This window comes from Paramisgurnus dabryanus, chromosome 3, assembly GCF_030506205.2.
Source record: "Paramisgurnus dabryanus chromosome 3, PD_genome_1.1, whole genome shotgun sequence".
Classification (NCBI taxonomy): Eukaryota; Metazoa; Chordata; class Actinopteri; order Cypriniformes; family Cobitidae; genus Paramisgurnus; species Paramisgurnus dabryanus.
The window spans coordinates 51,887,560-51,913,330 of NC_133339.1; the positions used below are offsets into that span (position 1 = coordinate 51,887,560).

At 36.9% G+C, this 25,771-nt stretch overlaps 1 protein-coding gene across 3 annotated transcripts in view; it reads left to right on the forward strand.

Moving 5' to 3' along the window:
• prkcab (protein kinase C, alpha, b) overlaps positions 1–25,771 on the forward strand; it is a 157,035-nt gene that overhangs the window by 86,159 nt on the left and 45,105 nt on the right. For all 3 annotated transcript variants that reach the window (XM_065249958.2, XM_065249959.2, XM_065249960.2), the window contains 2 exons: positions 2,358–2,469; positions 10,176–10,304. In XM_065249958.2, the coding sequence (XP_065106030.2) occupies positions 2,358–2,469; positions 10,176–10,304 (241 nt within the window). The remainder of the gene's footprint in view (positions 1–2,357; positions 2,470–10,175; positions 10,305–25,771) is intronic.

Sequence of the window (25,771 nt, forward strand, 5' to 3'; positions counted from 1 at the left end):
CGCCATCCGGAGATCACATGCTGTCCTGTCTGTCCCCACCCAACCCCCTGAAGAAACCCACAAGCTCAACACTTACTACAGTATACTGTCATTAAGAGTGCTGTGCTCTCAGCTCTGTTTAATGCATTTTACCGTCTTCAATTACATGAAACAGATTTAAGTTGGAGAATCTGCAGATTCGGAATCGTACAAACTTTCTCTAAACCCTTGCTGGCTTTTTATTTATACAGTAACTCTGACTGTCAGAGGTCTGCTGGTAGATGTTTGGCCTGTGTTTTTCTGTTTTGGGGCTTTGGCTCTCACACTGAATTGTGAACATGAAAAAATGGCAAGTGTGTAAATCTGTGAGTGGCTCTCACCAGGTGTAAAGGTCATCTGCTCCGCTGGTGATGTGCAGACACATAGACACCTGCTGTGTAACACACACACACACACACACATTGACCTCACCTTCAGTTCTTAACTCATCTCAGAAAGAAAAATATTCATAACATGGCAGTGTTATTTCACAGAGCAGATATGATGAGAGAGACAGATTATAAATGCCCTCCAACATGCAAAGTGTGGCTGTCACATAATAAAATATCTTTAAGCAGTTTATTTTATTTAGATTTTAAAGCAAGATTTACAATTGATATATTAGTACTAAGTCTGTAAATCGATTCAAATGTTTAATCACGTTTTGTGTGATTAATCAGGATTAATATAATATTTTTTTTGTTAAACTTATTTGTCATGATTTACTATATGCCCCAAAGTAAACCATCAAAATAAAGATATTCAGTGACTTTGTGCATTTTAAGGTAAATACATGTGTGTGGTGTATTTTGAGAGTAAAAATAAGTGATTAGGTCTATGAGGAGTTTTCTGCTTTAATAGTAAAATGTATATACTCTATGTAACCTACTGTAACATTATAGTTTCTGAAATGATGTTGTGCCTTTAAAATGCCTTTAAGGTGTCTGGAAGGGCATTCAAGAGGTGCTGTTGTCTTATGCATAGTATATTTTGCAAAGCGTCTGTCAAAGTCTGAGCTCTGCGTTTTTGTGTTCATCTTGATGCAGAGACGGGACGTGGTGCCGGTGGTCTGACTAATCAACTAATTAAAATTGATTCGAACAAGCCTCTCTTGGAAAGGCACAGCCCTAATATGAAGTAAATATACAAAGCAGACCGGGTTGCAACAAACGGGACGCTGATATTATTATGTGTAGAAAATGTCTGTAAAGACGTCTTGCTTGTGTCCATTGAAGTGAGGGCATGAAAACAGCAGAATACTCTTGTGCTTTTGTTAAGCCCTAAAAAATATGTCAAGTATTTGATATCGTGAACTTTGAAGATCTTCATCAGACGCAGCCTGGGAACAGGACTTCATTTCCCAGTGGACTCGGAAACATGTGAATCCTGACTCAGGAAAACTGCCTAAAGTTGGCCAATCAGATTAGAGTTTTAAACATTGTGTTTAGGATTCATGCTGTCCAAACCTGTGGCTAATAACTAACATCTGTTCATGAAAGAGTTATTTTAGTTTTTTTTGGCATTTAGTCACTGACATGGCTCTTGAAATGAAATATGATGTAAATGATATAGAATCTTGACTCGGTCATTGTAGTCAGAACTCTGGTGACTCTTTATTAATAATTCATTAACCTTTTCCCTGCCAAAGACAAGTTTTTTTTTTACGGCAATCCATATTTCCTCTATTATCCACTGAAGCACTGTGCACTTATAAAACACTGAGGCATCCGCTGATCCAAAAACAGTAAAAACACTCTGTGTATGTTTTGATCATTGTTCTGAATCTGATCTCTAACAAAAGTCCTTTAAAAATGCAATATATCAGCTCACAACTACTTATATTTGAGAGGCGATAAAAGAGAACAAATGAAGAAAGGATGTTTTTTTTTTTTGAAGAGGGTCTGTTCTTTTATTTGATATATTGTATGTTTATATATTTAAAGTGGACATATCATGAAAGTCTCCATGTTTAGGTGCTATAATTGTGTCCCCAGTGCTTCTATCAACCTAGAAAATGTGAAAAAGATCAACCCAGTAACTTAGTTTTGGTAAACCATTCTCTGCAAGCATGTAAAAAAATAAGTAATCGAAATTTGGCTCCTCCACTGCCATTTAGTGCAGAGATCAGCTCATTTGCATTTTAAAGGACACACCCAATTTTAACAATGATTAAAAGTCTTGTGAAATGTCCCCTGTAAAGAAGACATTTTTCTGGAAGGCATTAAACTTCTGGGGAAATCATAAAAAATGCTTGTGCTAGCTTAAAAAAAAATGCTGTCAAGGAAAGAGTTGATAAAAAGCCCTGGAGAATAAGATGTTTTTCTTCCACTTTCTTGCAGGACCCCAGAAGCAAGCACAAGTTTAAGATCCACAGCTACGGGAGTCCCACCTTCTGTGATCACTGTGGGTCACTGCTGTACGGTCTCATACACCAGGGGATGAAATGTGACAGTGAGTGGAAATTTCTTATTGTGCCCAGGGTGGATGTCGCCCTTTAACACCCATCCACAGCAGCGTCTCTTAATCAGATCTGCATGAACCTGTAACAAAATCAAAGTGAACTGGTTTGAGATCAGTGTGAAAGGGCAGCCCCTGCCCCAGGCCTGTCCTCGCTCACACTGCTGTCCATGTGCCAGGTTTCTCTCTCAGGTCCCTAATGAGGTCAGATGGGATCAAGTGTGTATTTTACATACTGTATGATGTCTCCTTCATTTAAACTGGAATTTTCCCGTTACTCAGTCTCTATCCAGCGCCATGGCTCTTAAGGGAATATTATCACAGGTTTTAATGAGAACAGATTGAAGTAAACGTATGTGGGAATAGCAGCATGTTGGTTAATTACATTTTTGCAATTTGTTCACCAAAAGGGTTTCAGTTTTCACATGTCTTCATCCTCTGTATCACACACACACACTTTCTCTGCCATGGCTCTTGGGACACTGTCAAGTTAGCAAGTAATAGCAAAATGCTTTGAAACTTTTCTGATAGTGTAAAGGTTTGGATGCGCCATTATTTTGGAAAATATCCTAATCTAGGATTTAAAGTTGTGCTCACTTTAAAAAGAAAACTTGTCAACAGGTTTTTGTAGGGTCAGGGGTGAGATACTGTAGATATGTATCTCACACCTTAAAAACCATTGTGTCTTTAAGAGGCCCTTATTACAGTTTTTTTTATTCGCTTTGGTACTATTTTCACAAGTAAGGTGTACATTTTCAAAACTCTTAGTACAAAAATCCAAACTGATCACACTTGTAACGCAGCTAGTCATTCTTTCAAAACCTGATGTAATGCTTTCAGTAAGTTGCACATGTTTTCAGTCCACATAATCATTGTTTCAAATGCAAGATTATTGTAATATGTAATGAGAACATTTGGTTTAATCACCGAAACACAACGGTATGATCTTCTTTCAGTTTAGTACTTTTAACAATCAGTTCATCCAACAGCAAACAATGCAAGATACATGTTTCAAATCAGCCTTAAAAGTGCTGAAATTAATATGCTACAGTACTAAAAAAATACATATTACACAGTTTCACATTAGGCAATACACTTACATTACTTACATAATCTATAATTTCCAAAATATCCATCCTATGTGTAATCAAGTGAAGGATCAATGAAGACATCCTCTACAATCATTTGAGCAAATTACAGTAGTTTTTATTTTTCAGATATAATTGTAACATAGCTATACTTTCTATAATGTAACTGAATGAAAACATAAAATTTAGTGCACACATTACATTACAGTAATTTGGATCAAGCCTGTCTTGAGCATTTGGCAGTAAATTTTCGTCCACCTCTTTGACCTCTCTGTGGGTGCCCATGCCCACCTCTTTGACGGATCCCTTGTCCACAAGATCTTCTTATTCCTTGCTGTCTGTCCTGCTCCATGTTGAAATAAATGGCCAGTGTTTCACCCCCACTTTTACAGTAAACTGTTTCTACAGGACTGTAATGACCAATTTTGGTTACCACTATGTAAAATCAATTTGCAATAAAGAGTATTTTATCATGTGTGGTTACACATAATTTATATGTTCGTACAAACAGAGGTTTTATTTCTGTAGTTCTCAAAATCCATATACTGTATATTGCTGAAATGAAAATATATAGGTTTACCAAATGGTTCAGTGATTAACCATTAAGATCAGTTGGATTTAGTGCTGGTCAAATGTATTTACGCAAATGAGATGAGAAGCATATCAAAAGTATTGTGAGCATTGCATTGTGAAAGACAATTACTTCATATGAAAGGTATTTCTTTGATGACACAATGATTAAGTGTGGTGAAAAAGTGAATGTATAATTTTGTGTGTTGTACTAAGTCAATTGAACATGTGATTAAATGTTTGAAAAAACTGACTATTTGATGATCTGCCTTGAGTTTTGTACTAACAGTTGTGAAATTTTACCACATAGTTGTGAAAATAGTACCAAAGCGAATAAAAAAAACTGTAAAGGGACACAAGGCAGCATTTTTATGTTAATAAATCATCTTTGTAAGTCGGTATATGGTTAAATGACTCATTACCGGACGAATGAAGACTCTCGCCCGCCCCTACCGTCTGTAGGAAGAATACCCCACTTGCAAGTTCACTGTGTCTGACCCAGTGTCCTTCAGTCTCACAAAGTCTCAGATATCGCGAGAAGCAGGATCACTTTACGGCAAACAACACAGAGGCAGGCGAGCGAAACATGGCTAGCCATTGTTGCAAATGGCAAAAGCCGGGGAAGAAGCAGCGAAAAACCCTTGACGGAAGATTCCAAGAAAAGAAAAAGAGCTTCAGACCTAATATATATATTAGGGTGACCATATGTGCCATTCTTCCCGGACGCGTCCTGCCCAGGATTTCGGGTGCGTCTTCCGGAAGTCATATTTGTTGACCGCATACGTCATAGAGGATTATTATTACAGTTTTTCTCAGTCGCTTTGGTGCATTTCTCACATCACTATTTACATTTGCACAACAGTTAATGCAGTTCTCAAAACAATAAGTACAAACTGCAAAATCTAGTTGATAACCTGCAAAAGCGTGTCACTTGCTCAAAATGGATAGGTCATTCCTCAAAAGCAAGTATTCATGTCAATGAAAGTGTCAGTGTCATCAAAATGAAAAGTCTTGACACCATTGTTTATGAACAAGATAGTCAAATGGCTTAACCATGTTTTCATTATGACAGTTTACTCTATAAATGTTTTCCAATGCAAAAAAGTCAGATCTTGGTGACACTACCTGCAAATGCTCAAGAAGACAGCACTATGTACTATTTGCACAGCTATTTGAAAAATACAGTAAAGTTACACATTACTGTATTTAGTGAGGTAACTGAGTACAAGACACTGAATATGTATGTTTCACATTTTTACTGCATATGCTAATTTGTTCACAGCATTGCGCAAAAGAAAAAATACACCCTTATTTACAACAAACAAAAACTCCCTTTGGGTAGAGCTTACTGTAAAGAATATTGCAGTACATATTGGAACTGAACATACAACAAACATACCACTGCAATCATTCATGAACATCCAGACTTTCCTCTCTGTCTGGCCACATAATTTGAGAAATTGTTAAATTTAGGAGACATTTTCGGGGGGGAAAAAGATAAAAAAAAATGATTTTGACAACTAGTTCAACATTTTTGTATATAATGACTCAAGCAATGAAATGAGGACTATTAGTTTTATATGGAATGACTATTCAGCAGTCACAAGTATAGTTCATTTTGACTGACATGAAATAAGCAAATGATAATGTTATAAAACAGCAGAGAATTGTATGAAAGCATTTGATGCATGTCCAAAAGCATTTGCAATTTGTTCGAAGTAATGAGAAACTGCTACTATGATGTGCACAAATGACTTAATGTTGTGGAGGTTGAACTAACTGTAATTGTGCAAATGTAAATAGTGATGTGAGAAATGCACCAAAGCGACTGAGAAAAACTGTATTATTACAGAAAAGCAACAGTTACATTTTAAGGTAAGAATGAAACTACGATTGCATGTCTTATGTTTTTAACTGAATGACGTATGCTCTCAACAAATACGACTTTTGGAAGACGCACCGAAATCCTGGACAGGATGTGTCCGGGAAGAATGGCACGGATAGATAGATAGATAGATAGATAGATAGATAGATAGATCGATAGATCGATAGATCGATAGATCGATAGATAGATAGATAGATAGATAGATGGATAGACGGATAGATAGACGGATAGATAGACGGATAGACAGACGGATAGACGGATAGATAGATGGATAGATGGACGGATAGATGGACGGATAGATGGATAATATTTGTCTAAAGTTATATTAGTAAGGTCTATAAGTTCATCTGGACGAATGACGTTTTCCCTTTGCTTGTCTAATTCTATTATTCTCATGTCCACTCTCCCAATAAAAAACAAAACACGAAAGCAGTAGTTTGCTTCGTTCATATCGGTCGTTCACAGTAAAGCTACTGTTATGCATGACAATATAATACAAATAAAAAATCAGTTGGCAAGGAAATATTACTTACCTAACTTAGACATAACTAGATTGAAGATAAGCTGATAAACTTGGTTGCGAGGGGGGAGGGACAACAGTTCGTTTTTACGACAGTGTGATTGAAAGCATTTACTCCCAGACACTAGGGGGAGCTCCTAGAGAAATAATACGCAGACTTGCCTGGTTTCCCTTTAAGATTGTGTGTGTGTGTGTGTGTGTGTGTGTGTGTGTGTGTGTGTGTGTGTGTGTGTGATCTGCTGATGTCACAGAGTCATCTTACTTTTCAATCTCTCCTCGACACCGTCAGAAATAAAGGTACAAAAGCTGTCACTCGGGCTGTCACTTTATAAAGGTCCTAATATGTATGTACCATTTATGTACAGATATGTACCTTTGTGGTAGAGGTCTTCACAGGTCCAAAAACTTGTACCCGTAGAGATCCGTGATGTGCTACCCAGGAGCGACTAATATTTGAAAGTTGGACCCGCTCTGAACCGAGAAAAAAAATTCATGACTAACTTTTAAGACTAGCCTTAAAGTTTTATGCAACCGCCCACTGTACCTGAACCCCCAGCCTTAGTAGCATTCTCCTTTCTACCTGACTTTAATGAATATAATTCATATTATTCCTCTCTTGCCGATTAAAAGAGGTTAATCCACTCATGATTTCAGATTCAAAGGTCTACTAGCTTGTCCAGGTGACGCGTGACTTTACATTATAGCTGTGCTATCTTGAGTCAGCTTACATAATAAGGACTGTTTGTTCATTTGAAGTATAATAATGATAGCTTGTTCAGTGCAGTGAACAGATTACTTTATATTGTTTTTGCCCCTGGTCTACTAACAGCATACTTACAAGCCAATCAAATTACTGATCTTACATCTCATCTTAAATAAATAACAGACAATCCCATAAAACAAATATCAAGTTTATTTGGAATATTTCATATATAGACCCTTTGATGCAGCCCATCCTCACCCCATGGCGTCAATATTTGACGCCACTTGACCATGCGTCAATATGTTACGCGGAGGGTATACCCTTCGCGTCATTTTTTGACGAACTGGGGACTTCAATACTATTGAGTCCGTTGCATTCTCTTTCCTGTTTTTGTACCATTTTCTTACCATTTTCGCGTCGGTTTAGGGTTAGATTTACATAATGACATCCCTACCCAAACCTATCCCTAACCCCAACGTCAGGCGACAACTGTTTAATTTCGCGTACCTAATAGTATTGAAGTCCCCAGTTCGTCAAAAAATGACGCGAAGGGTATACCCTCCGCGTAACATATTGACGCATGGTCAAGTGGCGTCAAATATTGACGCCATGGGATGAGGATGTGTTGTTTGATGACGTGGCAGCGTATGTGCTCGCATTTAGGCAATGGAAGTATGGTATGAATCAACAGTGAAGCAACACAGACTATTTTAATAAGTTGACTTTATTAACTTTTTCAACACATCTATCAGATCAGTGTACTATAGTGGAGTGGATAGAAGACATTAGCAGATGGCCAAATATAAAGTTGCCAGATACATACACACGTATATTAGTACTGTACATTATATTACTGCAACCAAACACAACAAACACAACATTTTGATGCTGGGAAACTGTTTTAATAAACTTTCTGGGTTGCTAACACGTTAGAACCACTGGGGAATAACACCACTTCTGTTGACTAAATGTGCGTGCAGGCTATTTGATCACATAAGCCGTTAAAGGGTCTATTCTTGTTCTTGTAAAGCTCGGTTGTTACGATGTAAACATTGGTAAATAAATGTTTTAACAAAACAGTAAATTATAAACAAATTTAAAGTTATCACCTGGTGAATGAACTGGCACATCCTCTTTATTGTATGCATGATAGTACAAGCTTTTTCTTTGTTTTTTAAAACCATCTTTAATCTTCTGGTATTGTCTTAAAATCTTTAATTTAAAGTTAACAGAAGTAAAAGACTGTGTATAAAAACGTTTGACATTCGTGAGATGTCAAATGCAGCGCTATCTAATCTGGAGCAAAACACCAGATTAGACAAAACAGTGTTTTAGGACACTGGGTCTTTCTTTTCATTACAAGTTTCTTTGGAAGCAGCCACATCACAATTGCCCTAAAAACGGTTTAGAGTAAACACTTTAAGTGCTCTGAGCGGAGATGTTCGCTTCAAATGGAGTTTGCCCACAGCGTGTAACCATTACAGTAATGGATCAGTCATTTACTTTACATGCTATGTAGTGTGTTTAGATTATGGTTGGATTGTTAATTGATAATAATGTGATGGTAAAAACAGACTACAAACACCCAGACTTTCAGTCAACCAACCCTGACTAAAACTAACAAGAACATTTGACACGGGACTAAGAATAAAATTACATTTAAAGGATTAGTCCATAATAATTTAATCCAGATAATTGACTCACCACCATGTCATCCAAAATGTTGATGTTTTTCTTTGTTCGGTTGAGAAGAAATTATGTTTTTTGAGGAAACCCAACACTTAACACGTAACTCAACACAGTTTTTTCAACAGAGTTTTAAAGGACTTTAAACAATCCCAAACGAGGCATAAGGGTCTTATCTAGTAAAACGATTGTCATTTTTAAAATAAAAAATATGCATTTTTAAAACACAACTTCTCATCTATCTCTGGTCCTGTGACGCCCCAGCGCGACCTCACGTAATACGTCAAGTCAAGAGGTCACAGAGGACGAATGCAAAACTACGCCCAGTGTTTAAGGTTTGGAGAAAGAGGACCAGTCCGACTAATTAATGTCTTTGTGTCAGTTTGTTTAAAATGGTCCGCAAATGTGCCTTTCATATATGTAACGTGACCTTTCTACGTCACTACGCAGTTACATGAGGTCGCGCTGGCCTGACGTATGGCAGCCAACTTTTTACATCCTGCTGCAACTTGCCCCAGAGTTTTATTTCATTTAGCAGTACTTGTACTTACTGTAAGTACACATTTTCAGTATTTTTTTCCAATACACTAAAATATGCTGGGTTATTTTTATTTTTATAAATGTTTTCTGTCTTAATTCAATTTAATTTTTTTGAGTGTACTCATATTTAGGTATGAAGGTGTCCTTTTTGAAAGTGTACCACCCCAGTAATGTTTTTTTTTACCTTTTTCTGAGACCAACTACCTTTCATACAAAGAACGTCTTGGTTAGGGATGTAACCCTCGCTCCCTGAAGGAAGGGAACAGAGCTGTCAAGTCGTGACTGATGAATTGAGAACCGCTCCGTGGATTCCAATCTACTTGAAGAAACTAACAAAACTTGGGATGCAGGTATTTGCATCGGCTGGTGCCGCTCCGCCCTGCAGTTATTTAATACAGAGCCGGTGCATTACCAAATCAGCGACCAGCCGAGCATCAGTGCCTGGTAACAGCAATGGAACAGCAAACTGTGGCGACGTGACGTTCCATCAGGGAAACAAGGGTTACATCCGTAAGCGAGAGGTTCCCTTTCAGTCAGTCACTGAAGGGTTTAACAGCACTGGACGTGAATAAAATCAAAAAACCCTACATGCCTTTATTTCTTTGTTTTATATCACGTTTAACTAGAAGTGTGTTAGATTAAAAGAAGAAGAGTTTGTTTAATCCTGTATCATTTACACATGATTCTCTGTTTTTGTTTTGCTCTCAGCGTGTGATATGAACGTTCATAAGCAGTGTGTGATGAATGTGCCAAGCCTGTGCGGTACAGACCACACTGAACGCAGAGGACGACTCTTTCTTACCATTGAGGTCAGCGGAGACCGACTCCATGTCACAGGTTAGTAAGCCACAATTCACTGAGAATACCCTAGTAAATATCAGTAATAATATCTACATAAAGATCATTCATTTCAAAATACTCTGATGATTGATGTTATTAAGTGAGAAGGAGATGCTAAAAATGTTTGGTTGGAATTGTCAGACTTTGTGTTTAAATTGGTTAAGGTCAAATATTCTTTTACATTAAAAGATGTTATAATGTATTATTAAAACAAAGTTAACAAAGATCTTCAATACATTTTTAATTTACTAATATTGCTAGCAAAATTGTATATACAGAAGCAAAAATGTTTAAATTAATTCCCAATGTTTATGTTGTTGTTTTTTTGTGTAACTTGACAGCTTTATGTCATCTCTGAAAATGTTAAATAACTAAAAATCATTATTGTGCTTAAAATACTATGATAAAATCTTTACATCTCCAGTTGAAAATGAATGTAATATTTATATGATTTTGTACTCTTGTACGCTATGCTGACTCTCTCAGTTGTTCTGTAAATGTTCTCAAGTAAAAAACCTGAATATGATCAGCACACCGTACACAAGTAGATAAATAGTGTATCCAGATTAAATAGGATACATGGAAACATGGAAACCAGAATGTGTGTGTGTGTGTGTGTGTGTGTGTGTGTGTGCGTGCGTGCGTGCGTGCGTGCGTGTGTGTGTATGTATGATGTCAGGGTGTCACAGTCAGGAGTGGGTCAATCATGTACAGTATGCCAAGCTGCACCTGCTGATGAACTCTGAGCTCAGTGAGCTGACTGTTTGAATATCATCTCTGTTTACATACGGATACACTATACACTGATCTAGAGTCAGTATGGATGTTTTCAAGAGTTAGTTCCTCTTCTACATCTGCTGATTATAAACTGGTCATATTGCACACTCTTCATATTTCATTGGGGGTGTCAGTCTTTGGGTAGACGGCAAATTGATTCGGTTCACGGTTAACAGATTTTTCATTAGATACCAAAATGTGTTTTACAAATTCAGCATGATTTAATTTAATTTACATTAAAAGTCCATTAAGTTGAATCAGAACTGTTCAGTTCAACAATACACATGTCTTGGTTAGTAATATTAAAGTATGTTGTATTAAAGTACACAATGTCACCAATTATGTGTGAACAACTAGGAAACACAAGAATAAATATTTAATTGTGTTTATTTTTGAAACGTAATATGCATCCGGTCGCACTCATTATTCTTCTGAGTTTTTAATCAGCTGTGAACGTGAGCTCTTTTACAGCAAGATTTTGTCATTGGTTGTGCCATTTACATTAAAATCATTCAATTTAAAAATGCTTCATGTGCATAAATGTAAAGAATAAAGTGCGCTAAACTCTTTAATGCTTTTTATATTTTAGCCTACTTTTTTCAAGCACAGTTGATTCAATTTAGTTTTTTTTAATTGATAGTAGCTCAAACAAATGATTCACAATTAAAAAAAGACATTTTAATACAGACGAGTGAATCGATACACTGCCAAACGCCATGAATAATATTTCAAACAGCTGTTTATGTTTATGTGTCACTTTTACAGTATATGTGACTCACAATCTATATATTTTATCCAAAAGACTATTCAAAAAGACTGGATTATATATTATATCATTTGATAACATTATCAGCTATCTAGGTTAGTATACAGTTTTATTACACGGCTCTCTGGAATGCTTGATTCTGATTGGTCAGTTGAGACATTTGCAGGTTCGTTCTTTTCAAATAATAACTGCTCCAAAATAATAACGCATAGCCGGACTACTTGCACGAGTAAAATCGCTCCGCGCCAATAAAGATCAATCAGATCTTTATCTGTTTGGCACCATCTTGTGACAAACACTCGACAACCACGACAAGACACAGAGAGCTTACTGAGACTGAACTTGACAACATAGAGCATGACAGCTACGAAGCCAACACACAAAAAAATACAGAATGGGCATTAAAACTTCTCAAAGACTGGCTAAAAGAGAAAAAATGGAGACAGACAAGTATGAAGCAGAGGATCTTAATAAGGTATTACGATCATTTTATGCATCTGTGAAAAGTTTCGCGGAAGGATAAAAATGTTAATTTAAAACAAATATGCCAATAAAATGTTTCAAATTCATATTCATGTCCAGTTTTTTTTCTTATGTGGCAAGTAGCCGTGTAATAAGCGGGATAATGTAGAGGCAGCCGGTAGTTATTGGGAAATAAGCCCCTTCAGTGTGATACAAGACCCTCCGCTTCGCATCGGGTCCTGATCACACTGTCGGGGCTTATTTCCCAATAACTACCGGCTGCCTCTACATTATCCCTTACTTAAAGTGCCTCAAAGCTTAAAAATAATATTTGACTGTATGCATGCACAACTGTAACTTCATACTTTTGGATGGAAAAAAAATTCCCAAAGTTTCTGACTGTCGCAGTGTTATTTGTTGCATTGTTTTATTAAAGCCAGTCTCTTTCTGTCTAAGTGGGCGCTGCTTGGCTGAAAAAAGCTGAAATGAGAACCAAACCAAATGGTGTGCTTGGACTGTTGAGGAAGCCTTCAATGTTGTGTCTACACCAAACGTTTTCATTAAAAAAACACAATATCATTTTTAAAGAATTGAACATACTGTATGTTTTTTACGTAATTGAGTCATTATGAGGATTATTGCTTGCGTTAGATTTGAAGCTTGTGTCATCATGAAATGACGCTTGACCGTCACCGCCAATTAAAGTGCAGGTTTATTTTCACCATGGTCCTCTACCCACCATTTTTTGTGTGTTTGCTGAGATTGAAACAATAATCTTTGTGTATGGGATTTAAATCCTGCCAGGATTCAAAATTGAAAATAAAGCTCTGAAAGGTTGAAATTTAGTGTTCGCAAACTCAAAATCTTACAAAAAAAAGTTTTGCAACATCGAAAAAGAAGATTTGCAAGCTTGCAAAATTTAAAAAAATAAAAACATATCTGCAAACATTATGTTGTTTTTGAGATTTCCTTTTTCGGAACCGCAACATCTTTTTTACGATGTTGCGCAAACAATTTTTCAGAGTTTCAAATTTGTCAGTGTTCTCCCACTGTATAGTTTGTTTTCCAGGTTTGAAACCTTGTAAATGGTGAACTGAAAACTGGTGTGCAAATAGGTTAAAAAAAGTTTTGAAACTCTGAAAACTGAGGTTTGAAAGGGTTAAACTTATTACATTACATTACATTTGCACTCCTTTGCAGACTATTTTTTCAGAGCTAAATTTACAACACCCACTTTGCGGAGATACGCCCACAAAGTTGCGAGCTTGCGACTCACGTGATTTGTGGCAGCGTTGTCACGCAGCTCTGCTCTGAAACTCTGAAACTCAGACTGAGCGAAAATGAAGCCTCGCAACCTCACAACTTAAAAAAAAGCGTGGAGGGAGGGCCTTCTGCTCTTGGCCAATGCTTTGCTGTCTGCTGACGTACAGTCCAATCACAAGTCGTGTTTACTGGAAATGTGGGATTGACCGACTTCTCCGCCAATGACGAAAGCGCACATGATACGCAAACAGATGCACGGCTCTCTGGCCACAAATCGGTCAATTAACGCCACTAAACAAACCAATAAATCAATGTTCTTCCATTTCTTTATTAAATAATAAGATTTTAAACATCTGTTTACTCTTGTATTTGTAACTGTGTTGAACTGTGTACCGCTGGTTGCGGTAGCCGAATGGACTGCGTACGTGAGCCGCGAAAGCAGCCTGTTAAAGTAACTAAAGGCGTGAGCCCCGACAATACATTTCCGCTCTTTTGTATTATTATTCTAAGGTATGTCCTTTCAATTTGGGAAAACTAATCTGTTGCTGATAACCGATGAATTAAAAGGAAATCCGTATTGCTTTAATACATCATTTAACAGCTGAGCTAAGCCTGCTTGCTGTACTGTGGCCATTGTGGATCCGTTTTTGATTGTTAATTAAACATGATTGCCCATACGATTATTTTACTTATACTGTGTACCAGTGGCGGATGCAGAACGTGACATATGGGTGGGCATGGATTAAGTCCGGGTGGGCCTGAATCTATGGGTGTCACTTTTGAATAAGAAACTATAACAAGTCTATAAAATTCGTCATAACTTCAGGAATCACAAGCGTATTGGTGAGAACACTAATTTAAACAGCATACACACACACCCGAACTGCACGTCACATTTTTGACATTATTGATATACTTTAAATTGTAATGCAACATGACATTAATTAAGCCTTTTTGGTAAAAACAAATTATTGGGGTGTCATAGCCTACAAAAACGAACCTGCACACAGTGACAAGAAATATAAATGAACACAAAAAAAACTAATACTTTTTAAAATAGCCTATTAAAACTGTTTAAATAAATGAAGCTACTAAATGCTAAAAATGAAGCTAACATCATATTCTCTTCATGCAAATCACTAAAAATATATTTTCGTTCTCACATATTTAAGTTAACTTACTAAATAAAGAAAGAAAAACGGAATTGCTAGAATAATGTTTGACTCTGAGGTTAAACGAAATGACAAATAAATAAACATTTAATATACTTTTTGATGAGCATAAGAGCAAGAGGGTAGCCTACTCGTGAAGAGCGGAGCCCAGGAGCGCGCATCAGACGTGAACACGAAAGGAATAATGGGTTTAATTATGCTTTCACTTCATTTCCTGACAGTTTCCCTTGTTAGTAGGGACAGTAATGACTAACAAGATGACACCGAATTACATACAATATGATTACCTAACTAAATCTGAGATGATGCAAACACATTACAATATTTTTTCCTCCGCCCGACGGGCAGGGCGCAGATACATTTTTGTAGCCCTGCATAGGTTTGTTTTGTAGAAAGACTTTCTTTAAAGTGAATTTCGTTTTGTATAAATTGTATCTTAATATTAATCAATGTTTAATCAAACAATTGCCTTGATTTAATAAATAAGAAGCAAACCAAGAACGTATGTGGTGTGGATTGAAGTGAACCCGCTATATTTCCGCAGCCTACGTCTTTCTGCTTTTAATGCATTTCTTAAATTAATGTCTCAATTACACAGTAGGCTTATAGGTTGTTATGATAGGCTATTTGTTGCTTAAAAGCAATAGGCTATATTGTATAAAGTGTAGCAATAAACGTGCTGTGACTTATAGTGCTGAGTTAGAGAGCTGGTAGGCTATATCAAACAACATCACTGTGATGATCAGATCTTTTCTTTCTATTTTTTTTACCCCGCTGTCATATTTTTTTGTGTGTTTATGTAATTGAGAGGAAAGGGCGCAGCACATATTGATAACGTGTTGTTATTCAAAATACGTTTTCCACTTGCTTGCAAAAAAAGTTCTCAAAGTGATCATTGCTGAAAGCTGCTCGGGAATATTTTTCTCATTAGAACCATAATGTAACGCAACATTCAACTTCTTTATAATAGTTTTTAAATAGTTATCAGGCTTACTTATAATTTTACTGTTTTTAACATAACATGCAATAGATAAAATACACCATATGAAGTAGTATCCATGTCTAATGGCGCGTTCCAGGCAGGTTTTTAAACCCGTGAGTTACGACTTCAAAACCACGACTCACGACCCTATGCGTTCCAGGCAGCCTGTAACTCGTGTTTTTACAACCTTCTACCGGTGAAAGTGCACTGGAACGGCAGTCAAACCCGTGACTTCCCACCCGTGAACTCGTACTAGATCGATGTACTCCCAGTTCAGAGTCGTGAGTCGTGGTTTTGAAGTCGTGAGTTACGGGTTACAGGTTGCCTGGAACGCAGCATAACTATCAGAGTAGTATTTTTTTTACATTTCTGATTGGGCGGGCCAGCTGTCAATCTGGGCGGGCCCAGGCCGACAATTGTAGTTTTTTAAAAGCAAAATGATTGCAAGCAACACAGACGCAACAACGCAGAGGCACAATAATACTACTGATGTGATGAAGTCACAGGGTCTATTTTTCAAACTATTCATAGCGGCTTTAAGGAGGCTAAATCATCATGGACATGAAATAATCGTATTAGCTTATATGCTATAAAAATTTGTTTGTCATTTTCAAATCACATTTAGTAGCCTAATGTGTCAATATATATTTATATTCTTATCATTTATATGATATATAGGCTAATAATAATAATATTTATAGATAATAAATAACGTCCAACACATGCACAAAGAGCTGCATGTTCGACCTTTTTATTGAAAACAAATACATTTCCCCTTCCCCACGATCTTCGTCCTCATCTTCTCAACCTGTATATGCCGTGAACTTGGACATTTTTGCTAACAAATTTCATTGACGTTCATCTTTACTTCGCTACTTTTCTCTTTTGAGATTCCCTTTCGTATTTTAGAGACATCTCATGAACTCCTCCATTTGACCAAATGACGCAGTTTGCTTATTAAGCATTCAAAACAAGCAGGCCAATTACTGGACACCTTCAGAAATGTTAAGCAATAATGGATATTTTTATTGAATAGTCTAGACAACATTTTTAATAATGCTCACTAATGGTCATGCAGGGTTCAGTAAGTGAGAGATTTTCTTGCACAGGAACTGCATTCACGCACGGACATTCAAAGTAAAGCGATGAGGTGTAATTTTAAAGGGACTATAAACTCATTATGCGGTGGTTATTTTTTTTCCGGCAATACTGACCCCCCCCCATATTTTACAAGAATAAATAAGGATCTTTATTAGAAATAATGTGTTAGTTAAAATCTTATTTTATTTGATGTATAGGCTAAACCTAAATAATATCTGTACATTTTACACAAAAATATCTGTTAAATTTGGGGATATACCAAAATAAATGACAACAAATTTTTTCTAACATATATCTTAAATCACCTACTGACATTAAGAGATTTTATTAAGTTTCTTTACTCTTTTATTTTAGTGATATTTATAAAGCCACTGAATTATTTCTTACAGTGTAGTTTAGGTGTTATAACATTGTATATGACATATTACTTTATTACAAAACATAATGTCTTTCGTTGTGTCACATCACTGTGATATGATTAACAGTTGTCAGCGGCACATTAATGTGTTCCAGTGGCTGTACTTAGATGCTATGCCTCCCTTTTTGAGCATAAAAGCTTGATTTTTCGTTTGCTTTTACTGTAAATTTATGTGATGCATTAGAACAAATTCTGACAAAAACAAACCCGAAATAATGAAAACGCAGGCTACCCAATAACAAATTATTTAACTACTTAAATATTTTTTTTACTGTTTATACTTTGACTGAGGCATTTGCCTTATGTTTTAGGGTTAAAATCGCTAAATGTTTAAGGCTTGCCAAAAAGATGATGCCGTTATACAGTACATAAAATATACCATACGGTTACCAGAATTAATGTGCATTTTAAAGTAATTACCGTGTGATTAAAAAGATGTCTATTAATATGACAGTTATATGGGCCAGATCCGCGCTCATCTTGAGTTCTCGTCTTGGCTGGCGTCATCTCTCCGCAGGTGATGGCTCATCTAAGGTCTTCATAAGAGGCTGGATCTCTATCTATCTACTTTTGAAAAGGGAACCTAAGCATTCATTCAGCATTCCTTTCTTTGGTTAAAAGAATAAGGTCGATTTTTCTATTATAAAAATAGTCTAGGCTAGCATGCAAGTGCAGGGTATACAGTATAAGTAAAATAATCGTATGGGCAATCATGTTTAATTAACAATCAAAAACGCATCCACAATGGCCACAGTACAGCAAGCAGGCTTAGCTCAGCTGTTAAATGATGTATTAAAGCAATACGGATTTCCTTTTAATTCATCGATTATCAGCAACAGATTCGTTTTCCCAAATTGAAAGGACATACCTTAGAATAATAATACAAAAGAGCGGAAATGTATTGTCGGGGCTCACGCCTTTAGTTATTTTAACATGCTGTTTTCGCGGCTCACGTACGCAGTCCGTTCGGCTACCGCAACCAGCGGTACACAGTTCAAAACAGTTACAAATACAAGAGTAAACAGATGTTTAAAATCTTATTATTTAATAAAGAAATGGAAGAACATTGGTTTATTGGTTTGTTTAGTGGCGTTAATTGACCGATTTGTGGCCAGAGAGCCGTGCATCTGTTTGCGTATCCTGTGCGCTTTCGTCATTGGCGGAGAAGTCGGTCAATCCCACATTTCCAGTAAATACGACTTGTGATTGGACTGTACGTCAGCAGACAGCAAAGCATTGGCCAAGAGCAGAAGGCCCTCCCTCCACGCTTTTTTTTAAGGTTGCGAGGCTTCATTTTCGCTCAGTCTGAGTTTCAGAGTTTCAGAGCAGAGCTGCGTGACAACGCTGCCACAAATCACGTGAGTCGCAAGCTCGCAACTTTGTGGGCGTATCTCCGCAAAGTGGGTGTTGTAAATTTAGCTCTGAAAAAATAGTCTGCAAAGGAGTGCAAATGTAATTTAATGTAATAAGTTTAGCCCTTTCAAACCTCAGTTTTCAGAGTTTCAAAACTTTTTTTAACCTATTTGCACACCAGTTTTCAGTTCACCATTTACAAGGTTTCAAACCTGGAAAACAAACTATACAGTGGGAGAACACTGACAAATTTGAAACTCTGAAAAATTGTTTGCGCAACATCGTAAAAAAGATGTTGCGGTTCCGAAAAAGGAAATCTCAAAAACAACATAATGTTTGCAGATATATTTTTATTTTTTTAAATTTTGCAAGCTTGCAAATCTTATTTTTCGATGTTGCAAAACTTTTTTTGTAAGATTTTGAGTTTGCGAACACTAAATTTCAACCTTTCAGAGCCTTTTTTTCAGTTTTGAATCCTGGCAGGATTTAAATCCCATATTTGTGATGCTACAGTAAGTCGAGGCTGTACCAGACTGAACTATTGAAATAATCATCATACAGTACTTACACAGCGTTAAAGCTAAAGTTATGTAGTAGTCTATAGCATCACTCGCTGCTAGGAGGGGTCCTACCATTCATATATGAGGGAAGTAACATCTGTATGCTGTTGTGTGGGTTAAAGGATATATTCAATATCTGAGAGGTTATGTGTTCAGAGGTGTGATGAGAAGGCTTTTATGAGTTCAGATTTGATTAAATCTTTCCAGCCAGGAACACATTAGTTTACAAACACACACATGCACAAAAAGATACACACAGAAGAAAGAAACAGGCCTCAGGCAGAGATGTGGAGATGATCGTCTTCTGTCCTGTTTTCTTCTCATTCAGTCGGTACAGACTGTGACTGTGGGATCCTACACTCATCGCTACACTTGTTTCAAAGCTAAAAGCCCAATTTCTTATGAGACATCAGTCCACAGTAAGACAGTAGTTATGACATTAACGCTTGTGTAAAAGCAATAGTTGACCCAAATATGAAAATGCTGCCATCATTTACCCTCACCTCATTTTAAACCTGTATGCAATTGTTATGCATGCAAAACACTACAAGGCATTTATTTAAGATACTTTCATACAATAAGAATTTATCCTTGCTGTTTTTCTACAGAAGCGCCATGACAAGCAGAGGATGAGTAAATAAAAACATACAGTAGATCGTCCATGTTGTTCTGTCTCTTAGGCGTTAACCCATTAAAGCACACATCAAACATAGCGTATGACAGCGAGTACTTGGACTTAATTAGGGCCCGAGCACCAAGGAGCAGGCCAGTTTCTTTTTCTTCTTCTTCTTCAAAACGAATCGCATTTTTGAGGGCCTAAACATGCTCGAAAACTCATGAAACTTTGCACACACGTCAGAAGTGACGAAAATGTACATGTGGTAAATGCATCAGAAGATAGCGCCACCTGCAAAATTTCAAGAGAAAAGCTCTGCCAAAACGAAAAACTTACAGATACGAAATTTGGTAGGGTCATCTATCACCTACAAAAAGTCCCTTGGAACCAAGCTCTAAACCCCACCGGAAGTCGGCCATTTTGAATTTTCGCTGTGATTTCTGTGCAAATTTTGCCATTTCCAGGCTTCATACTTTAACAAACTCCTCATAGAGATTTTATCAGATCATCATCATATTTGGTCAGTCTCATCTTAAGGCCTTTGCAATGTTAAATTGTGGCGCTTTTGACTTTTCGTTGAAGGGTGTGTCTGTGCCGGCCTGGCAAATTTTTGGCTTTTCGCCATAAAACAGGAAGTTGTTCTAACTCAGGCATACAATGTCCAATCTGCCCCACGCTTCACATGTTTGATAAGTGCCCTGGCCTGAACACATTAACATGGAATTATCCACATACAGTCATAGCGCCACCTGCTGGCCTCAGGATATGCCATGTTTTACACTGTGGTTTACTGCTGATAGAGATGTATTCAGATGGTAATAACACCGGGTATTTTACACATTTCATAATGCCCCTGCATGTTAGGTTCTTTTCCTGTATTATTTGGAAGTTATTTCTATACTTTTATAGTGTTTATCTTTATGTCTCTTACCAATATGTTTTTTATGTAAAGCTGCTTGGCTCCACTATAAAATTTAATTTGAATTGATCAGAATATCGGCTCAGAGATGACATTGCAGAGATGTACATGCTTGCTCTATACAGGGGATTATAATAACTGGGATTGATGCAGTACTTTATGACCGACAGTGATTTTGAAGCATTGCATGGCTTTATTTGTGACTCAGTTCATACTCACGCAAGTTTTAAAGCATAGGTTTGGTAAGATGTACACACACCAGGGGTGACTGATGGCGGCTGTCTGCTGTGACTCTGGATGCTGCTTAAGTCCTTGCCACGCCACTCAAATAGTTTAACATTAAATAATGTCATATTTGTCCAAAATTGTTTAACATAGACTGAGAATGTGCATGTCCAGTGCACGATACCCGTTAGTTGTCCTACATGCAACGTGGCGCAGCTAAATTAAAATCCTATTTGTTCGATAAGGCTTTTAATTCTGGTTGAAGCACTCTTTTTACCCCTGTCTGTTACCTACAGAAAGCTTAAGAAGACCCGGACCAGTTTTTACCATGTTTGTTTTGAATCTTAACAGATATAGTGATTATGAACTGCTTTCTCCTTTTGTGTCACATAAATAAGTAAGATTCTAGATGATTAGGGTGAGTATGTATCTACTGGCAGTGCAGAAGGGTAAGGGTTGGCATTTCATTAATAGATAAAGCCTCAGTAAAACATCCCTTACATTTATGGCTTGTTTTTAAATGTCTGTCCAGGATTTTTGCTATTGTCGGGACAGATATAGGCTTAATGATGTTGATGTGCATTTGATACTCCTGTTTTGTGTCCTTATTTGGGTCTGTGTGGAAAGGTCAACATTGTTTATGGGTGTATTGTAGTTTCAACAGACTTGGTCACATACACTTAGCTCTCTTCCTCACCTGCTGTGTGGAGCTCTTCTGTTTAGTTTGGAATGGTCAATAGAAAGGACTTTAAATAAATACTAGGATGATAAATAATTTCAGACTTTTTTATTTTTTAGAGAACTGTTGCTCAAAAATAAGAGCAAATCTTTTGCAATCTTAATAGGCTATCAAAATATAAAAGAGAGTCAATGCTCTTGACATGCCAACATAATTCCTTCGTAATATTATATATATATATTTATACAACAGTTCTTTCTGGTTATTGTACTGATAACATAACAGTAACCGCCTCACTGTTTGTATCATTCGGCCACTTACTGGTCATTTTAGTATTGGTGAATGGGGCTTCTTTAGGATTCGCTCATCTCTGACTGGAAAAGCTGCACGCACACATGCGCTGTTTTTAAACACTCTCCGTGTGTCTTATTAAGTTGGGATAGTCACAGAATTTTTTTCTAATTTTTCCGTAGCATTCACACGTATTGGTTACTCAACTATTTTTCATATTTCCTTACCATTGTCACTTCCGTATATATATATATATATATATATATATATATATATATATATATATATATATATATATATAACATATATTGATATTGTCTTTGACTTTGTGTGTGCCAAATCTATTAGTTTTTCCAATGATTTTAAATGCGGTGATTTTGTTTTTGAACTTAAAAAATCTTTAACTGGATTTTTTTTTGTAAATGTTTGACTCTTTCACTAATAATAAACCTACATTTGCTTAAAGCATTCATATTTGTCCACGCCCATGTTGTTAAGAGTATTAAAAACTTAAAAAGTGTTAAAATAAGGTACATTTAGAACAAATCAAAATGTGCAATGCTCTTTCTCTCTCTCTCTCTCTCTCTCTCTCTCTCACAAACACACACACACACACACACACACACACACACACACACACACACACACATACACATCTGTTGTACACAACTTTCTTTTTGGGTTCTATTTCTTTAAAGGGGACATATGATGAAAATCTGACTTTTTAAGTGCTATGATCGGGTCCTCAGTGTTTCTATGAACCTAGAAAATGTGAAAAAGATCAACCCAGCAACTAAGTTTTGGTTAACCATTCTCTGCAAGCATGTAAAAAATAGCTCATTGAAATCTGGCTCCCCTTGTGATGTCAGAAGGGGATAATACTACCCCTTAATCTGCATTATCCAACCACGGCACTGCTATTTAGTGCAGAGATCAACTCATTTGCATTTTAAAGGACACGCAAAACGGCAGGATTTTCCTTACACCTACAAACAGGCACGGATTAACGCACGGGCCTACTGGGCACTTGCCCAGGGCACTGGGCCAGCAGGGGGCCCTGTCAAATTTACTGTGTCTATTATTTTCAAATAAATATTTTAATTTTAATTTTATGTTCAGTAAAGTTGTGTTAAATATTGAAGAATAATGTAGTTTTTTTGCAGTTGCAAAGTATTAACTAGTAAATAAATCAAATAAATAATTTTAATCTATTGCTGCGCTGTTGAGAGAGACATCTAGAGGCGAGTGAAAAGCATTGCGTAATATAAAAGTCACGCGCAGAAGATGGTTACTCAAAAACCAAAACAAAAATGAGTTTAAAACCACAACCAAGTGGATCAATGATAAGAAAGCACAAAAGGACAGCTTTTCCTCACCCTGCCAGTCAGCAACTGTGAAGGAGAACGTTCATTTTCTCTAATGGCAAGAGTAAAAAACGAACTAAGAAGCAAAATGTGTCAAGGACGTATAAATTCACTGTCTTTAGGGGCTGGACACACAAAGCTTTTACGCCCGCGGCCAGCGCATGTTTTCAATTGATTCCAATGGAAACTCTGCGTTTTTCAAATAAGTAAGCAGCTAGCGGGTTTTTTCCGCGCTGAAAACCGGCGCTCTGGGTTTTTTCCGCACTCAGCGCTGAGAGTTCAAAAAATATTCAACTTTGAGTGAAATCTCCGCTCGTCATTAGTCTCTTTCACACATACAGTCTTTACTGGTAATTTACTGGTAAATTGCAGTTAACATGTCATGTGTGAACAGAACCTTTCCGGTAAATCAGTGCTCCCAATTTACCAGTAAGACAGGTTGTAAGATTAACGGTAATTTGCCGGTAAGCGCTGTGTGTGAACGAAAAATATAGCATTACCGGCATTTAGATGACGTCAGACCGCGCTGACAGATCGGGCGGGCCAATCAGAAAGTTTTTTATACAGGTGACGCGGTATCACCCAGACTGTTTACAGACGTTTCCACACACATGTTGCTTAAAAGTCGAGCACACCTGAAGTTAACATCCACATTTCTTCACCAAAGTTGTTTAAAACAGCTTACCATCTAATTGCCAAATTGCCGACGTCCTTAGCACACCATCTGTGAAGCCTAATGTGCAAACGCGCAGGTTCCGTTTGACGCCGCCTAACGCAATGTTGTTTGGTCACGAGCAACTTCGCGACCGCTTGCCACAGATGTGAAAACAACAAAATACGGACCGTGGATATTAAGTCATAACCCGCCGTTTACAAATACGACACGGACGGAGCTCGCCGGCCGCGCGCCACAGGTAACTTCCGCTTTCTCTCCGAGTTTACCGGTATTTTGATACTGATGTGTGAATAATGTCTTACTGGTAAAAAGACGGAACGTCACTGCATGTGTGAACAGCACATTTTTGTATTTACTGGTAAATTCATTCTGGTAAATTCATGGTAATTTACCAGAATTACTGTGTGAAAGAGGCTAATGTCAGTTCTCACACGGCCGTCCAATTCAAGTGGAGGAGGGGCGGGACATTACCACAGCAACCAACCGGCTTACAGCTACCAAAGCGCTCGGCTAAAAAAAAAAAGTTTTGGTGTTTCCAGCCCCTAAATGCCTGTGGTGAACGACTGTGAAATGTAATGAAATGTCTGCTAAATGTAGAAATGTAAAATATTTATGGAATTTTCTCCTGTGATATGATTTGGAGAGGTCAGAATCTTTTTGATTGAGTATGTTGTACAGTATGTATGTTGGCAGATACTGGTAAGATATAAATAAACCAATTTGTGGTGTGAAAGTACAGAATATTGTGTGCATTCTCTCCCCGTGTATTAGTGCCATTGTTAATCCTGTAAAATGGGGCATACAGGCAGAGGCGAACCAACACTTGAGCCCTGTGCATACACGTGCAACGCTGTTGCCCAAAAAATTGGTAAAGGGGGCCTTTGAGACATCCGTGCCCAGGGCACATCATCGCCATAATCCGTCCCTGCCTACAAAGGGGCAATTTAAACATGATATAATCAATTATCTATATGATATTTTGAGCTAAAACTTCACATATATACTTTTGGGACACCAAAGATTTATTTGACATCTTAAAAAAGTCTTGTGAAATGTCCCCTTTAACTTATAACTTGTATTATTTGCTATTTGCGTATATAACAGATTTTTCTTTCTTAAAGCGTCAAAGTGCCAAATGTTATGTTTTGAGTGCTAGTGTATTATTTTATGCTCTTGTTTATACAGAGTTGTAATCAGATGGGGGAATCTTGGCTGACCATTTGTGTTTTGTTGATAAACAATGAAAGAAAACAAGCTCATTTGACTGTGTTATCAGATTACCCAGCATGCATTTCACTGGACATTTGGTGGTTATGTAACACATAACATCTGCATTTCTCAGACTATTTAAACTTCTTATAAACATAGCCTTTGAAGTTGAAATTTCAGGAATTTATGCTACAATCGTTTGTTTATAATGACAAAATATACTCTCAGAAATAAAGGTACAAAAGTTGTCACTGGGACAGTACCCTTTCAAAAAAGGTACACCTTTGTACCCAAAGACTTCAAAGGTACATATTGGCAGCTAAATTGTTCACATTAGGACCTTTTTTAAACGGTACTGCCCCAGTAACAGCTTTGTACCTTTATTTTTGACAGTGTATAATCTTTTCTTTATATTAAGTACTGTACATTATTATATCTCTTACATTTCTTATCAATTGAATCATAACTTAGGTTTATAAACAGCCGGAAAACTCCATACAGTTTTAGTAAAGTATTATAAATGTTTAATTTTCAAGAAATAAACTCAGCTTTACTTTGATGATGTGAAAGGTTTTCATCTTCCTCTATTAAATGTTTTTTAATTAATTTTTTTAACACATTGTGGTTGCTG